Raw genomic sequence first — 17333 nt, 5'->3', positions numbered from 1 at the left:
GAATCTCTCTTTTGTTTTTCCGTAATGTTCCTACAATAGTAAGCCGGTGGTTTGCATATAATTCGTTGGCGAGAGGTACAGATGTAAAATAATTATCCATTGTAATATTGCGCCCGGATTTATCAATTGGTTCTATTAGACGTTTCACTACACAAGCTGCACTATTATCTTTTTGAAATGGACCTGGGGGCTGTTTTCCAGCGTATATTTCCATGTTGGAAGTATAAAATGTTCTAGCATCAACAAGAGCGTATATTTTGATGCCATATTTGGCGGGTTTGTTGGCTATATATTGCCTAAATTTACACCTCCCACGAAATGCTTCTAACATTTCATCGATAGTAGCGTATTCACTTATTGTGTAACTTTCTATGCATGATTTTAAAAACTGGTCAAAAATATATCTGATTGGCGCTAGGTTGTCAGTCTTTTTTCGCTTTAATCTACTATTACGATCATCAAAACGAATTGCTTGTACGAGAGTATGAAAACGTCTTTTAGACATAGTTGCCGAGAAAAATTCAGGAGCTGTACCGTCGGTAGACCATAATTCATCGGTGTTCAAATGCTGAGCCTTCTTTACACCAGCCAAATATAATAACCCAAAAAATGCTAAAATTTCTTCAAAATTTGTTGGTGGACAGTCTCTTTCACCTCGTGTATAATTAGAACGAATTAAATTAAGTTGTTGATTTGTACATTCGACAATATAAATAATTATATTATCGGGAAAAAATATTTTCCAACAGTCTAAAATTGTTTTTGAATTTTTAGCTGCACCTTTCACTCCCGGTAATTTTGTAATTATATTTTGACGAGCAGTTTTTGTAGTTTGTGGCTTATGCATTAGCCATTTCTTACCATCTTTTCCAACATAACAAGGGGTATTCAGTAAATTATTTGAAGCCGGGGTATGTGTATTATCAGAATCACTATTACCTGACTGTTCTGATTCTGTGTCATGATTTGAATGCTCAGATTCTGTATCTGTTTCTGAGTTCAGGTCACTGGTGTTTGTATCTTCATCTTCTTGCAACCATTTTATTACTTTATTTGTAATTTTATCGTTGTTCATTATTACAGTAAACAATTACAAAGAAAACAATATCATAAAATGATACACGACACTAAAAATAATGATATTAGTTTGAAAATGTTAATTTGAATTTTACACACATACAAAAATCACCGCGTAAACACTCGCGTGTTAGAATATTACTAACAAGTCGGGTGTCGTGATCACTCGCGCGTTAGATTATTACTAACAACTCGGGTGTCGTGATCACTCGCGCGTTAGATTACTACTAACAATTTGCTTACCGTCAACTTTAAACTGAAAACAATTGTCATATAATGTTATCTTATCTTCCATTATGATATTATTAGTTCTATAGTGATATAGATAAAGCATTGATGGAAGGACAACTATTTATCATTTAAACGATTATTGTTATTCTAAAAATAAGTTGAATGTTAGATTATTTCTAACAGTGCGAGTTATCGCGGGTTAAGAGTAGTTTTGTTTGAGATGGTATCTTTGAATTTGTTCCAGTTTGTAGTACCTGGAGTAATGGTTGGTCTATTTTTCTTCAGAGAGGGATGAGCTCCGATTAGTAGCAAGACAGGTGTATGATCAGAGTCTGGGTCATTTAGACTTATAATTTCAGTGGAAAAACGATTAGGAAGATTGGTGATAAAGAAGTCAAGAGTGTCGGGATGACGGTTGCTATGTGATGGCCAATAGGTTGGAGAAAGGGACGCTATTACCTTAAGATGATTGAGCAAGATGAAATTTTGTAGGGTACGGCCTCTGGTGTTTGTTGACCGACTCCAAGTTTGATATTTAGCATTGAAGTCAGCGCCAATAATATGGGTAAAGCTTAGTGATTGGACAAGATTACCGAGTTCTACCGAGGGGAAAGGTCTTCCTGGGGGAAAATAGCATGAAGAGATGGAAATAATAACGGAGTTTATTGTTATTGAAGTGCTTGCTGCTTGAATATTTGTAGACAGATATGGAGGAAGAGGTGTATGGTCAATTTTATTGGAGATAAGGAGAGCAGCGCCTCCATGTGCAGTATCATCTGGATGGTCAGCTCTGATAATATCGAATCCGGATATCTTGAGTGTAGAGGTTTTAGTTAGGTGAGTTTCAGAAATAAGAGCTATTGTAACTTTTTTTCAGTAAGAACTACTTGTAATTCATTTAAATGTTGCAGGATGCCGTTAGCATTCCATAAAAATATGGAGAGTGGTTGTAAGTTATTTGTTGGCATTATTTATGAGTTTGTCAATGACTGTGGTGAGAAGTGATATGAGTGGGTTTATTAATGCTTTGAATTCGTTAATAAATGAGGAGAGTTGAGCAGTGATATTTTGGTTGTGGCTTGAGTTGGTGTCTTGAGTATTAGAAGATGAGTCTTGATTTAATGGTGGGAAATGTTGTGTGTAAGCTTGATGCGAGGATTCGTAGGTATTCACTCCAGGTGGTTGGCGAGGTTGGGAACTTTTGTTTAAGATATTCTTTGAAGGGTTTGGCAGCAATTTTTTTTTAAGATCCAGGTGAGATTGGCAACCCCTAAAGTTAGCCAGGTGATTTCCGCCACAAAGAGCGCATTTAGCCGGGGAGCAGCGATCCTTGGTACATGTAGTTGACTCATGGTGCTCACCACAGCGAACACAACGAGGGGAGTGATTGCAATAGCCACGAGTGTGGCCATAAGACTGACAGCGGTGGCATTGCAAAATTACTTTTTTAGGGTGGGGAATTTCAACTTTAATTTTAGTGTAACACAATGAAGTAAGTTTGAAAATGTCGGAATTTGTTGTACTTGGTTCAATATCAACAAAGAAGATCGGTAGGTGGGTATTGGTTGACTTGTGAGTTACCGGCGTTATGTTTCTAGTGACAAATCCTTTATTTAAGAGTTCCTGCTTAATAAAAGAGGTATCGAGGGAATGATGGATGTTTCTAATTACGACACGATAAGGTTTTTCCTCTTTTGATTGGTATGTGTGAAATGATACGTTATTATTCTTGAGGTATTTGACGACTGATCTGTATGAGTCAGAACTGTATGTTTGGAGTTTAAGACCTTTGGTAGAGCTCTTACAGTCAAATCTAGAGGTATCAGTTAATTCATTAATTTTTTGACAGAAGTTGTTGTAATTTATTTGTTCTTGAATAAAGATAGGAGGCGGTTTTGAAGTTATATTATCATTGTTTACAGATTGAGTTTCAACTGTTTCCATTGGTTGAACTTCATTAGTAGGAGCAATCGGAGTGAAACGGTTTGCAGAAATAAAAATATTTGTGTCTGGTTTTTTTGTGTTAGGAGAAGTGTGGTTTGGAAATCTGTTTCGTTTCGTAGAATTTGTTGGAACTGCTTTCCAATCGAATTCATTGCCCGATAAGTCAGAAGGGCTGTTGTCACCCGTTTGATCCATTAATGTGTTGGAGATAATGTGTGGTGATGGAATAGTTTTATTAGCTGACTTTTTAATTATTGGTGGTTTGGAAATTTTGGTGATAGGTGTTAATGGGCGATTAGACTTCATAATTATGTAGATAAGTATAATGATGTAGATAAGGTAATTTATAGGTTGGCCTTGGGGAATGTTCAGATAATTTATACATTACCGACGGTACGAGTACCGCGACGAGCGCTGGACACGATGAACAATACAATACACACGCTATCGGGAGCTGATAAAGCGGAGCGCGTAACAATTAACGTGTGGACTGTACGAAGTCTAAACACGAACTGAGTACTTTTTTATAATATTTTTCTGCATAGCTATTATTCTGTCGTCTCAATGACAATGTAATGATGGAATTAAAAACTGATCATCATTTTTACTATCAAGTCCAGGGGAAAATGCACATTTCTAGACGAAAATCCTGTTATTTCGTCGTCCACTCGAAAAATTGGACAGAAATACAATTAATAAATTACGATGAATCTTTCTGGGACAACAAAATAATTGATAAGTTAAAAATGTAAGTTTTAAACATTCGTTAATTTTAATGCCAGGGTTTAACACAATTATTCGTTTGTATATTCATTGGACTTTTTTTTTAACGTTTTTATATGGAATGCTTACTACCAGAGATAATCAATCCTCAGTATGAAAAACGTTTGTTAGTAGATGATATAAAAGATCCTGAACACATTTTGGAAAACATTAAAACAAAAAAATAAATTGTAAATAATGAATAGTTTTGTATTAATTGTATATTATATAGTACTGTATATAAATATTTTAATCAATTATAAATACGATTAACGAAAAATACAACGTTTAATTCATTGTATTATGTTAACTTTTTAGTTATCTTACAAATTACATTATATGAACAATGAACATGTTTGTTTTAAACAATTGTTTTTTTACATAGATACTGTACCACAATCAACTTCGTATTTTATGTAAGTATTATATTTAAAATTAAAATAAGTAAATACATCAATATTTACTAATCAAAACTATTTAAAATGTTGCTAATATTTATTTAGGAGATTAAATTATCGCATAAAAATTGCTTCATGTCACTTATCAGTTATAATGTAAGATACTCAACATTTTTACTAAAAAATCTATTTAATCGTAATGGAATTATTATTTTACATGTATTTTAAAAAGTAATTGGGTTAAAAATATAAATCGAGTTATGGTGTATAAAAACTTGTATGCTTAATTTATTGGTTTGTATTTTTAAGCAAACAGGAGGTTTAATTAAAAAATAGGTGTGCGACTTGTGAGCTAGGAGCGAGCCAGCGCACCGTTTAGTATTCATGGGCGACAATTTACGCAACGGTTTGTAATGACGTGAAACATTCCGAACGACAGTTCGTGAAATAATAATGCGCCTCTCCCGCGACTATGCAGCGTGAGCCTCGTCACGGAAAAAGTGGGCGTGGTTACGGCCAGCCGCGGCGGCGACGATATGGCGCACAACGCCATCTCTTTAAAAGTAAAAAGAATATAACACTAACCCTACAATGCATAGCGTTGCTTGTGAGCAACAATGTGTAAAATAGCCTCTAATATCTAAAATACTTCTTGTAAAATGTTTATAAATACTCATAAAAGATAGTATATATTCATATTATGGTGAATATAATAGTAAGAAAATAACTAATTCTATTTATTTTTAGTCTTTTCAATATTTTTTTTTCGTAATCGCCATTATCAATTTTTTCATGGATGTATGCATCTTTGAAGTACAATAAATCGGTGTTAATTCATACAATACGTTTTTCAAAAATTATTTTGTGTTTCCTACACTGTTATAAGATAGTTAGTATAGAATAATTGACATTTTGTCGATTCGTACTATTGTAATATCTCAATTTTACTTTGTTGCCTGTGAGCTACATTATGCACTCCCGTTATGTTATCACGATAATATAAACAAAATATGATTACTAATATTCAACAACTTGCTTTTCACTGACTTTCGCTGTTGAATAACTAAAATTGTTTTGAGTTTTTGTCTGTTTTGAGTGTTATTAAACTTTTTAGGAATATTGATTTAATATGGCCAATAAAATAGACGATAGTGACATTTTACAGTTATTAGATATACCATCAGGATCTGAAGATGATTTTGAAAGTGATGTTGATGATGATCAACTAGATTTATATAGTAAATATAGTAATTTATTAGAGGAGCCAGATATTACTACTTTTGAAGAATTATTATCTAAGCAGTTTTCTTCTGAATCTATTGTCGACGAAAATGTTATATTTCCTATTCTAGAACCTGTTGTAGATAATAGTAATTTTTCTGATATAAATATTTCATTACCCTCAACATCCACTGAACCAGTCATAAGAAAACAAAATGTTTCAAGTGATAAAAAAACCAGAAAATCAAAACAAACAACCCCATCTATTGCATCAGTACCTTCTATACCACCAATTGAAGTGAAAAATGTTGTTTGGACTGAAGGTAACTTTCCTGTAATAGATACAAATTTTCTTGGCAATTCAGATTTACCTAGTGACATCCTTGAATTAGAAACACCTTTTCAAATATTTAAATATTTTTTTACCTCTGACTTATTGGATCATATATGTTTTGAAACATATAAATATGGTGTACAGAACAACTCTAGTACCCCCTTAAAAATTAATAAAGAAGATTTACAAAAATATATTGGTATTCTTATAATTATGAGTTTGGTAAATACATCTAATATTAGAAATTATTGGTCCCCAGTATTAGGTAATGATTTAATAAAAACTACAATGCCTGTAAATATATTTGAAAAAATTAGAGCTAATCTTCATTTTAACGATAATTTATTAACTTCTACTGGTCCTGAAAGAGATAAAATACATAAAATTAGGCCACTTATTGAAACTTCAAGAAAAAGATTTAGTTCTATACCAATTGAGGAAAACTTGGCAGTTGATGAACAAATATGCAGCACAAAAGCACGAAGTTCACTCAAAGTATACATGCCCAATAAACCTCATAAATGGGGTTACACATTTTTTGTTCTTAGTGGTGCCTCAGGTTTTGCATATAATTTTGAGTTTTGTTCAGGTCAAGAAAATAATAGCGAAGGTAGAGAAGCAAGTGAGCCAGTTCTAGGTGCTAGTGCAAATGTTGTTGTGTGTCTTAGTAGAGTTATACCTAATAACCAAAATTTTAAATTATTTTTTGACAATTATTATACATCTTTGCCACTGTTGGTTTATTTAAAAAAAAGAAATATATTATCTCTAGGCACTGTAAGAAGAAATAGGTTAAAAAATGTAATGTTGCCAGTTGATTCTGTTCTAATGAAACAGCCGAGGGGCACTACTGCCCATTGTATATCCAAAGTATTAGATACAGACATAGTTGCTGTCATATGGAAAGATACAAAAATTGTGAGTTTGCTTTCGACATTTACTGCTATAGACCCAGTTGTAAAAGTAAGTAGGTTTGACAGGAAACAAAAAAAAAGGATTGAAGTTGATTGTCCAAATATAATACAAGTATACAACAGACACATGGGTGGTGTTGATTTATTAGATGGGTTACTTGGGCGTCATAAGATAAAGATGAGGAGTAGAAAATGGTACATGAGGGTCTTCCACCATTTATTAGATGTAACTGTAGTAAATTCTTGGCTTCTACATAAAAGAATTCAGAAACAGAAAGGAAATAATAGTGTGCTATCATTGGTAAAGTTTAGGGAAGAACTTGCTTTATCCCTCTGCAAAATTGGTACTTACACCCCAAAACGTGGACGTCCCACTAATGATGTGCAAGAAGGAATTATAAAAAAGGGTAAAATGGGCACTAAAGTAGGACAGCATGCACCACCAAAAGAGGTAAGAACTGACAAATTAGATCATTGGCCTATTGAAAGTGAAAAAAGAACTAGATGTAAAAATCCAGGTTGCAAAGGTTTTACTTTCATGATGTGTGGAAAATGTCAAATAAGTTTATGTTGTGGCAAAGGACTAACTTGTTTCACCAAATGGCATACAACATAAAAATTAATTATAATTTCTTACTTATTATTTTATTTTATAATTTAAAAAAAAGTATATTTACCATAAAAGATATTATGTTAGTTTTTTGTTACTTATATTAGTTATTTTGTTTTATTTTGTTATGTATTGGCAGGTCAGTCAATTACATTTTTGTTCTAAGTTTAAACCAAAAAGTTTATTAATTTTTTTTTTATTTTTATTTCTATATATTTTTTTTTTTTGTTATATATTGATACTACATTTTATGTATACATTAATACATTTTTACAAATTTATACTTTGTTTTGTAATTGGCAAGTTAGTCAATTATTATTTTCTTATATTTATAGTAAAACAATAAACAATTTAACTTTTCAAGATATATATATGAATAAATTACACGTTTTAAACTTAATAAATAATTATGTTATACGTAAATGCATAATGTTGCTCACAGGCAACAAACTAAAAATTTGGTTTTTTAGACTTAAAATATCAAATTTTTTTTAAAGTATTTTTCCGTTAATTAGGACTGATATAACAACTCAAAAAAAATTAAAAAATAAAAAATAAAAAAATCATGCATTGTAAGGCTAAGGCCGTGTTCTCACCAGAAGCAACTGATGACGGCAACGCGATAGAGATTCAAGTCTAGTTGTAGTTGAGTTGCCCAGTTGTTCTCATCTAAAAAAATTAATATGAAACTTCAATGCAACTTCAATGCATATTCAGTTATCAAAATGTCTTCATCCGATGAGGATATGGTTGTAGCATTTATGTATTTGAGGTATAAGAAACAAAAAATAAAAAAAAAATTGGATTCATCCATATTATTCACTCAACGTCAACCACAGTTCATTTATACTAACAAGAGAATTAGACCAAGACCCAGCTAAATTTCATGGTTTTTATAGAATGAGTATTGAAAGTTTTCAAGAACTAGTAGAACTAATGAAGACTTCAATTCAAAAAAAAGATACCAACTATAGAAAAGCAGTGTCTGTTGAGGAAAGACTTCTAATTACAATATGGTAATAATTAAATTAAATACAACTAAACTTTATTATATTTTTTATTTTTAGAATAATCAACAAAAATAAAATGACAATCTTTAATTAAATTTTAAAAAAAATAGAAATAGAATGTTAATTACTGTGAAAACTCTCACAAAACATAACATATTTTTTACAAATTAGGAAAAAAAAATATTTTTATTATATATTAAAAAATTCAAAACCACTCTGAGCTGGATCAAATTGTTGACATTGATTACCTGTATTATCAGTTCTTGCCTCTGGTACTGTCGATAATGTAGAATAACTAGACGAACTTGAATGACTGGTTCTTGCCTCTGGTACTATCGATAATGTAGAATAACTAGAGGAACTTAAATTACTAGATGGATTTAATGAACCTTGATCCTCTAAAATACAACCGATAACATCCAAAACTTTCCTTTTGAATTGTCTTTTTTGTATGGGGTTCATTTGTTGTATATCCGGTAGTAAGCTCAACAAAAATTTTTGATCTGCACATTCTGGTGCGGTTGACATTTTTTCTTTTTTGTTTCAAAGTATTCCATGAAACAATTATCAACATCACTTATTTTACTATTTACTTTAATTTTTTTTGCGTTATGTTCTATTTTATCGTGATCGTCTGCTATATCTCGATGACTACTGAATAATTCAGATGATCCTGGTACTTGAACAGATTCTATTATTTCAACATTTGATTCCTCTTCAATATCTTCCATGTTAGTGTCCTTTTCCAATTCCGATGATATCGATATATTTCCTTGTTGTTTCTTACCACTTTTAACAAATGGAATTATAAATTTCATAGCATCTTCTAAATAATATTTTTTTTTAAGGCCACCTGATGATCCACTTGTTACTTTTTGTCGTAAATGACGTAGAAATACTGTTCTTATGTTTTTCCATCGTTCTTTACATGTTTGAACTAAAATCATTTAAAAATAATTTTATAAGACCTTTACAATTTAAATACTTATACAATACATTAGGTCCGTGAAGTTGGACGCACAATGTGAACATTTGTGCTCCAAATTTTGTTACAATATTCTTAATTCATATTACAACTATTTATCATATTACTTTTTTTATTTATTTTAGATTTTTTATTTAAATTAAATTTAAAAAAAAAATAATTTATCAATAATATATTAAACTTTTTTTAGATTTATGGCAACAGGTGAAAGTTATAGAGCTATGACATATCATTTTATGAGAGGACTTACAACAATTAGTACCATTATTTCAAACACAACTGAAAATATTTGGAATGTACTACAACCAAAGTATTTGGATTCGCCATCACAAGAAAAATGGTTACAAATTTCTGACAGATTTTTTGAGCTATGGAATATCCCGAATTGTGTGGGCGCTATTGACGATAAACATTTTCGAATAAAATGTTTACCGAACACAGGATCAACATATTTCAATTATAAAGGGTATTTTTCTATTGTGCTCATGGCTTGTGTCGATGCCGATGGATTATTTACGACGATAGATGTTGGTGAAGTTGGAAGAAATAGTGATGGTGCTGTATTTCGAACTTCAAATCTTGGACGTGCTTTAAATTTAGACATATTACAATTACCTCCTCCTAGACCTTTACCTTCAAGTAATAATGAAAATAATTTTCCATTTTATTTTGTCGCCGATGAAGCTTTCCTCCTCACTAAATATTTAATGAGACCTTATCCAAAACGAAGTTTGGATATTAAAAAAGGGGTGTTTAACTATAGACTTTCTAGAGGCCGCAAAAGCGTCGAGTGTGCTTTTGGTATGTTGGTATCCAAGTTTCGTTTATTTGAAGGGCCAATTTGTTGTAAGAAAGAAACTATAAATAATATTATAAAAGCTGCCTGTGTCCTACATAATTATATTCGTATCAAACAAGGAATATTTTCTCATCCTAAAATATTTGACACACAACAAGAAAATCGACAAGTTTAGGCTCAACAAAATCACGAGAGACAAGTAAGATCGTTATCAGAGGCACAACAAAACAGAGAAAAATTATGTGAATATTTTATGACACCCGCTGGTTCTATTCCATATCAATGGAATACTATAATTTAATTTAACTTAATTTAATATTTATGTCTTATTTGTTATATGATTATTATTACTTTTAATTTTACTTATTTAACAAATAATATGATACATCTATTTAATATTGTATCTGTATGTACCTACATTGTTTATACAAGATTAATTAGTAATTACGTTTTTGATTTTTTGACAACATTTTACTTACTAGAATTGTTCATTTTTTTGAAATGTCGTTCCATGCTTTTTCTTTTATGTCTTGTGTAATTAGATGATGTTACATCATAAAGACATGGGTGACTTTCTATAAGTTGAACGAATGCCATATTTTCTTCTTGTTCATTTGGCATTTTAGATAAATTATTAACAAAATATGAAATTGATTATTAACTAGAGTAGGTAATAATCAAATAATTGAATTATTCACAAAATCGAACTATTCACACTAGCAACTAAACAAAAGAGACTGACACGTCGAGTTGCTCAAAAATAGTTTTCAAACAGTTGCGTTGTTTTCCAGTCCTGTTGCGACCTGTGAGAACACGTCAATTTAATAATACATGTCGAGGTTGCTTTTGGTGAGAACACCGCCTTACTGTGACGGCCTCTTACGTTTCCCAAGTTGCCGCAAAAGCGCTGCCGGGTAGACCTTAGAGTAAGATAGAAGTGGCATTACAAATAATAAGTGAAGCGCAAAATGACTAAATACAGTGTAACCATTTGTAAAAATATTTCACGATAATATTGATCCCCGAAAATTTCTGCACCGGATTTTCGAGTTTCAAAAATACATTACCCGGCAAATCACGGGATTCTAAATTGAGTCATAAAATATTTATTATTATAATATATTGCTAAATTTTCAGACTTCAAGAATTCAGATTTATTTTTATTATACCATATATTTGTAGATTGATCATTGATCGGATTCCAAACTTTCACATAGTACAAAATTTATCAGTATAATAAAAATAATAATATATACTGCGTTTATTTAAAAGAATACAATTTACATAATATACATTTTAAACAAGTTAATAAATGATTGAACAACAACTCTTATTTTATGAGAAGAGGTTAAACAAATTTAAGATAGTTAATTACTAATTACATTAATACATACTTATTAAATTAATTATAAAATATACAAATAAAAATCATTAAATTAAAATATAAAACCATTATTGTTATTGGCCTTTGAATAGAGTTAATTTATTATACCATGTTCGCATTGATTGTGTTTCATTATGTGCTTTTAAGCTATATTTTACTTTCAAATTAATATATGTTGTAGAAATTGATTTTATTAGTAGTGGTACATGATCAGATAAAGGCGAATTAATTTCTTTGCTGTGAAAATTTAATGAATCAAAAATTTTTGAGTTACTTAAAAAGTGATTAAGTACTTGAGATTGTATTTTTAATTTATTTATTGCTTTAGTTTGGTAATTGAAATACTTAAGGGTTTTTTCAGTTTGTAAACATACTATAATAACGTCGTCACTCGGGTAAACAAGACCTCCTTTAAAACCTCCTCGATTTTTAAAAAAAATTAAAGAATTCAAAAATTGATCTTTGTTAATAGCATATAATGATTTTACACAAGTTTCACATTGAAGAGTTGAAGCTAATTTATGTACCACAAATTTTGAAATATATATAATTATTTCTTTAGTAAAATTACTAAACTCAAAAGTATTCTGAGTGACTATATATTCATGATCATTAATGAAACTTTCAGCTGCTTTTAAATTATCTTCCAAATATGTAGGATTAGAATTAATATTTGTTGTACTTTCATTAATACCTTTAATGGGGTCACTACTAGAATAGTGAAGAATATCAATACTCTCTAAGGGTATGCAATTTCTACTGTTGGTCAGCTGTACATTATTTACATTTATGACAAGTTTTCTATATGCAGAACGAAATTGTCTGGCAGTTGGGTTGTTGTTGTATCCATTTTGTGCTCTGATATTTCCAAAAAATAGTTCAAGGTGATCTTGACTTAACTTGTAAAGCTTAATCGACTTAAGTTTATCTAGTTTTACCAAAATGCCATACAACTCAATTGTTGAGGTTAAACAAATAATAAAGCCAATGAAACCAGTTTTTCTGTTTGAATTAAGTATTGGTATGCATTGTCCATTATTATCTTTTATTTTTAAATGTTTAATATAATCTATAAATGTTGAACAAAAGTTGTATATTTCTTGAAAATTTTCTTTACATATTGCTTTTTTAAACATTTTTCACTTCTAGAGTTAAATATGTCAAAGGCTTTATTAAGCATTTCTATAAACAGAACCGTAGCGTCTACTCCTGAAAACTTTTTTAAATTCAGGTTATCTTTACAGAATTTTAGTGCATCAGCCACAGATTGGCCAAGAAGCTGGGTGGCAAGCTTAACTTTCATTTTCTGTTTGAAAAAAAATATATGTTGTTTTCGGTGTTTATTGGCTAAGTGGCAACCTTCCTGTTCCTGCAGAATGAATAACTTTTTAATGTAGTCAAAATCAATTATCATTCTATTCTTATCCATTAATTGTTTACGTTCACAAAAAGCATTCCTCACCAATTTAACCATATGCGCAGCATCTAAAAAGACTAAAACTTCTTTGTTGTCAAAGTTTTTAGAGCAAGCCATTAATTTAGTACTTAAACTATCTATATTAAAACTACATCCTAATTGTTGTGCTAATGATATATTTGTGGAACATCTTTCTTGTTGACTTGTTAAGCTTATTATAGTAATATTAGTTTACAGTAGAAGGTCTAAGGCATGCCGAACAAGCTCAGACTTTTGTGAGCTATTTAAGCCTTTCGTTAAAAAATAACCAATTGGGATTTTCTAGTTCTCATTTACAGCTACGACCATAAAAGTTAATACTTCCTTAGCAATATCTAATTAATCACTATTTAAGCCATTTCCAAGGTCAACAGGACCATAGTAAGTTGTGCCATCATATTCAAGGTGCTGGCGGATGGCCATTTCATCCATCATAAGACTACAATATAATGGCATAAGCCATTTTTAATAAATAAAATAAAGCTATTGAGACAAAATATGTCTGAATTATTGTCTAAATTTGAAAATGTGTCAAAAGAATGTATTTCACAGAAACTTACTGAGATGAACTGTAGTGGATACCAGAAGACAATCATTGAAGAAATAGTTTCAGCTGCAAAAGTAATGTTAACATGTAATCCTATTCATCATGCAAATAATAATTAATGTTTTTATCTATATACAAAAAAAAAATAGATCAGCAATCCAAAAGGGCGGCGGTATTCTGATGAGTGAATAATGTTTTGTATGTTATTGCATATACGAACTCCTAGTGACTATAATTTTTGTAAAAAAAATGACATACGGCCACTTACCAGTGTCAGCTCTTGATTAAAACGATATCTAGTTATGATGGATACGGCTTGTGGTTTTGATGAAAACTTTCTTACATTATTTAAAAAACACTTGGAACGCAAAACTACAATGCAAAAACATGGAATTATTTTGGTGGATGAGATTTCAGTTCGAGAAGCACTTACGGTTTGTTCAAAAACTTTGACATATAAGGGTCTTGTTGATTATGGTGAAGAGTACAAGGCAACTGATATCAACGAAAAAGCCACAAGTGGACTTGCTTTTATGTTCCAGCCACTTGCCGATACTTATTGTCAACCAGTGGCTGTTTTTGCAGCAAAAGGATCAGTAGTTGGCACTGAATTGGCAAAACTTGTAATAAAATGTATCATCCTTTTAGAACAAGCAGGTGCAATCGTCCACGGTGTTGTGTCTGATGAAGCTCAGACCAAAATGAAAATGTGGTTGGAGCTAGGAGTTAGTGGAAAAATAAAATCTTTTAAAAATTAGTTTCCTCATCCACTTGTTGTTGATAATAAAATATATGTATTCTCTGATACAACTCATCTGTTTAAAAATGTGAGAAACAAATTATACAATGACAAAGTATTAAAAGTAAGTTCAATTTATTGTAATAAAGTGTTGTATTTGTTTTTTTTAAACTTGTGTGTATTTGATTTATGCTTAATTTCCTGTCTAGCCGCCATGTGATAAAATTAGAAAATTCTGTAGCATACCTAACCATATAAATGTATACATACATAATTGTTTTGTCTTAGTTTGTGTTTGGTACATACATGTTTTTAAAATGGGAGTAAGGATGTGACCGTTCGACAATTTGCCTAGACAAATACCTAGCTCGTCGAACGTCATGTGGTCGCCCGTTTGACAAGGTCACCAACCACGAACCGAGGCCCAAAAGACCGGGAGCATCGTGGATTTTGTATATATATAATAAATGAACACGAAATGTAAAAAAGAATCTATTGTTTTTATTGATTTTTTTGTGTTGAAAATATTTTGACGCCGAGAAAGCCGAACGGCATAAAACTCGGACAAAGAAAAAGTTTAATGTATATTATCATTGGCAGTCGTCATACATATGACTATGCCACCGATTATAATCATAAATTATGAAAGTGATACAAAACCTCGCGAGGGGGCTCGGTCGCTCGTAGACGCCGAGGTATACATTACATATTTTTATAGGTATACATACCATTATATTTCTATATACATAAAAGGGACAAAAAAAAATTACATACCAGCCAAAAATCCACACACCAACATAGATAAACGAAAAAACATTCCACTCATCATCCGATCCACCGACGGTTTATGATCGGCACATTAAAGAATTTTTCAAATAATATATGTAACTGATATTTGTTTCGATAGTTGCATTTTCGATTCATTTATAGTGTACACCACGGCTATAGATAATATGGTTGCGGAACGGCCTGTACTAAACAACACAATAAGCCGAGCCGGAATCTTATTGAAAAGTCACGTGACTAAAATGACGAGCCTGTCACGCCATCTACGGCATTTGATAGAACTAATTGCACAACTGCTTGTATATTTATATTATGCAGATTTGCATGTCAGAGTGCCAGACACTAGCATAGAGAACAAATTAACACACTAGACCACGGCTACGTCTATAGATATTTGAGTTAATATTTTAAAAATATATCGTTATGGCTAATTGTTGTGTGAAATATGCACACAAAGCTTCAAAAACAACTTTCGGGGTCCCTAAAAACATAGAGGAAAGAAATAAATGGGAAAATTCCTTAAAACTGTTCTTAAAAAAAGTTACAGAGTGTGTGCTTCACATTTTAAGGAGAGTGATATAAAGTCTACTTGGGAATCTGGTGAAAGTGAAAATAAATACAGAGTAAGAATATATTATTATATATTTCAGTTTACCTATGTTATAATTTATAACTATTTTTCAATAAGTGATAAATTGTTATTTAGATATGTTTTAAAGTTCCTAAACTCTTGGAAGGAGCAATTCCATCAGTATTAATTTAGAATGATGAAAACTGCCAGATTGAAACCCAAAGAAGAAAGGTAAATAAAGTATAGCATAATTAATAATATTAAGTAACTATTAATTGTTTGAACTAATGGTTCTCACCAAGTTTCTTAATAAAAAAAAAAAAAAACAAAAAAAGTAACTATAAAGTTTAAATATTGATTTATTTTATAATATATTACCTATTATTATTATTATTATTATTCATTTGTTTCAACATAAGAATTTGTTGGTATATCCATAAATAATATTTAATTTAACAATTAACAGATTGAAATAGACTTGTACACAAATATTTTGAGGAATAAGTGCTTGGTTAATTTACCTAATCATTGGTTTATTGATATTGTGGATGTGTACGAAAGTAAAACTGAGATGGTAGTATCAATTCATAAACTTAGCCCATTGCAATTACATTTTACAGGGATAATTGAAAAAAGAATAGTTATAACTAAAGGTTATATAAATTAATGCTATACTTATTTATATTTATAGTGTTTGAGATACTTAATAACTAGTTATGCATTTAATTAAATTCAAATATATTACTACATCTTAATGGAAAAGAATTCAAATTATCAGAAATAGGCCTAAAAAACTAACATATTAAAGATATTAAGGATATAGAGAATTTATTAAATATCCTTGAAAAAATAAAATTTTGTTATGGAGCTGTTTCCTCAATTAAAGTTAGTGACATCAAGTCTTCATTTGGTTCCCAATACATTGAGGTCAATGGTCGGTGGAAGCATAATAACTGTTTAACAATTCTGAAGGATGATGAGTAATTTTTTGCTAATAAAAGTGACAAGTGTGTATTGCCAATATAACAGTTTATTTATTTATTTCAGACAATTATGCATATGGTGTAAAAGACTAACTTATTCTATAAATAATAAACTTACCAAACATAGCAAAGGATTATCTTCAAAACCATTTTTTTCTCCAAATAAAAAAAAAATAGTTTCAAAAATAAAATCTATTAAGAAAAATATGCAGCAAAGATGTTCTAGAGCGCGTTAAACAATTTTACGTCTACAAATTGAATTGAATAAAATAAAAGATGAAATGAATTCTTTTAGTAAAAAAACACTTGATGAGTTACTAGAAAACTCGGAGATACCAAAAGACCAATGTGAACTGATTAAAGAGATATTCTTGGCAGCAAAAGTTAAAAATGCTAAAAACAGATGTTATGGTGAAAATTGGACGCTTTTATGTTTGTTGTTTCAAATACGGTAAGGTTTGAATATAATAGTTTTTTTAATCTAATAACTTCACAATTAACAAAATTCATTTTTTTAATGTTTTATTATAGTTCACCAAGTGGCTATAAATATCTTAGAGAGCAAAAAATACTACCACTACC

The 17333-nt window shown here is 30.5% G+C and overlaps 4 protein-coding genes across 4 annotated transcripts; 2 read left to right on the top strand and 2 right to left on the bottom strand.

The window, feature by feature from the left end:
• Nucleotides 1-5541: 5541 nt before the first annotated feature.
• On the top strand, nt 5542-7497 carry LOC111034119 (piggyBac transposable element-derived protein 3-like). Its single transcript, XM_022315167.1, has 3 exons — nt 5542-5857; nt 5909-6232; nt 6287-7497. The coding sequence occupies exons 1-3, from the start codon at nt 5542-5544 to the stop codon at nt 7495-7497; spliced, it is 1851 nt and encodes a 616-aa protein (XP_022170859.1).
• A 1193-nt stretch (nt 7498-8690) lies between these two features.
• Nucleotides 8691-10906, bottom strand: LOC111034110. The gene is made up of 3 exons (XM_022315153.1): nt 10765-10906; nt 9088-9438; nt 8691-9034 (listed from the first exon to the last, which is right to left on the bottom strand). The coding sequence occupies exons 1-3, from the start codon at nt 10904-10906 to the stop codon at nt 8691-8693; spliced, it is 837 nt and encodes a 278-aa protein (XP_022170845.1).
• On the top strand, nt 9972-10480 carry LOC111034094. The gene has a single exon (XM_022315130.1). It carries the CDS (start codon nt 9972-9974, stop codon nt 10458-10460), a length of 489 nt encoding a protein of 162 aa, XP_022170822.1. The 3' UTR covers nt 10461-10480.
• A 988-nt stretch (nt 10907-11894) lies between the features above and the next one.
• On the bottom strand, nt 11895-13203 carry LOC111034103. The gene is made up of 3 exons (XM_022315140.1): nt 12912-13203; nt 11963-12597; nt 11895-11906 (listed from the first exon to the last, which is right to left on the bottom strand). Exons 1-3 carry the CDS (start codon nt 13201-13203, stop codon nt 11895-11897), a joined length of 939 nt encoding a protein of 312 aa, XP_022170832.1.
• Between the last annotated feature and the right edge of the window lie 4130 nt (nt 13204-17333).

This window comes from Myzus persicae, unplaced genomic scaffold (assembly GCF_001856785.1).
Source record: "Myzus persicae strain clone G006 unplaced genomic scaffold, MPER_G0061.0, whole genome shotgun sequence".
Classification (NCBI taxonomy): domain Eukaryota; kingdom Metazoa; phylum Arthropoda; class Insecta; order Hemiptera; family Aphididae; genus Myzus; species Myzus persicae.
Note: the sequence above shows the minus strand (reverse complement) of the source record. Positions and strands in the feature narration are given on the sequence as shown.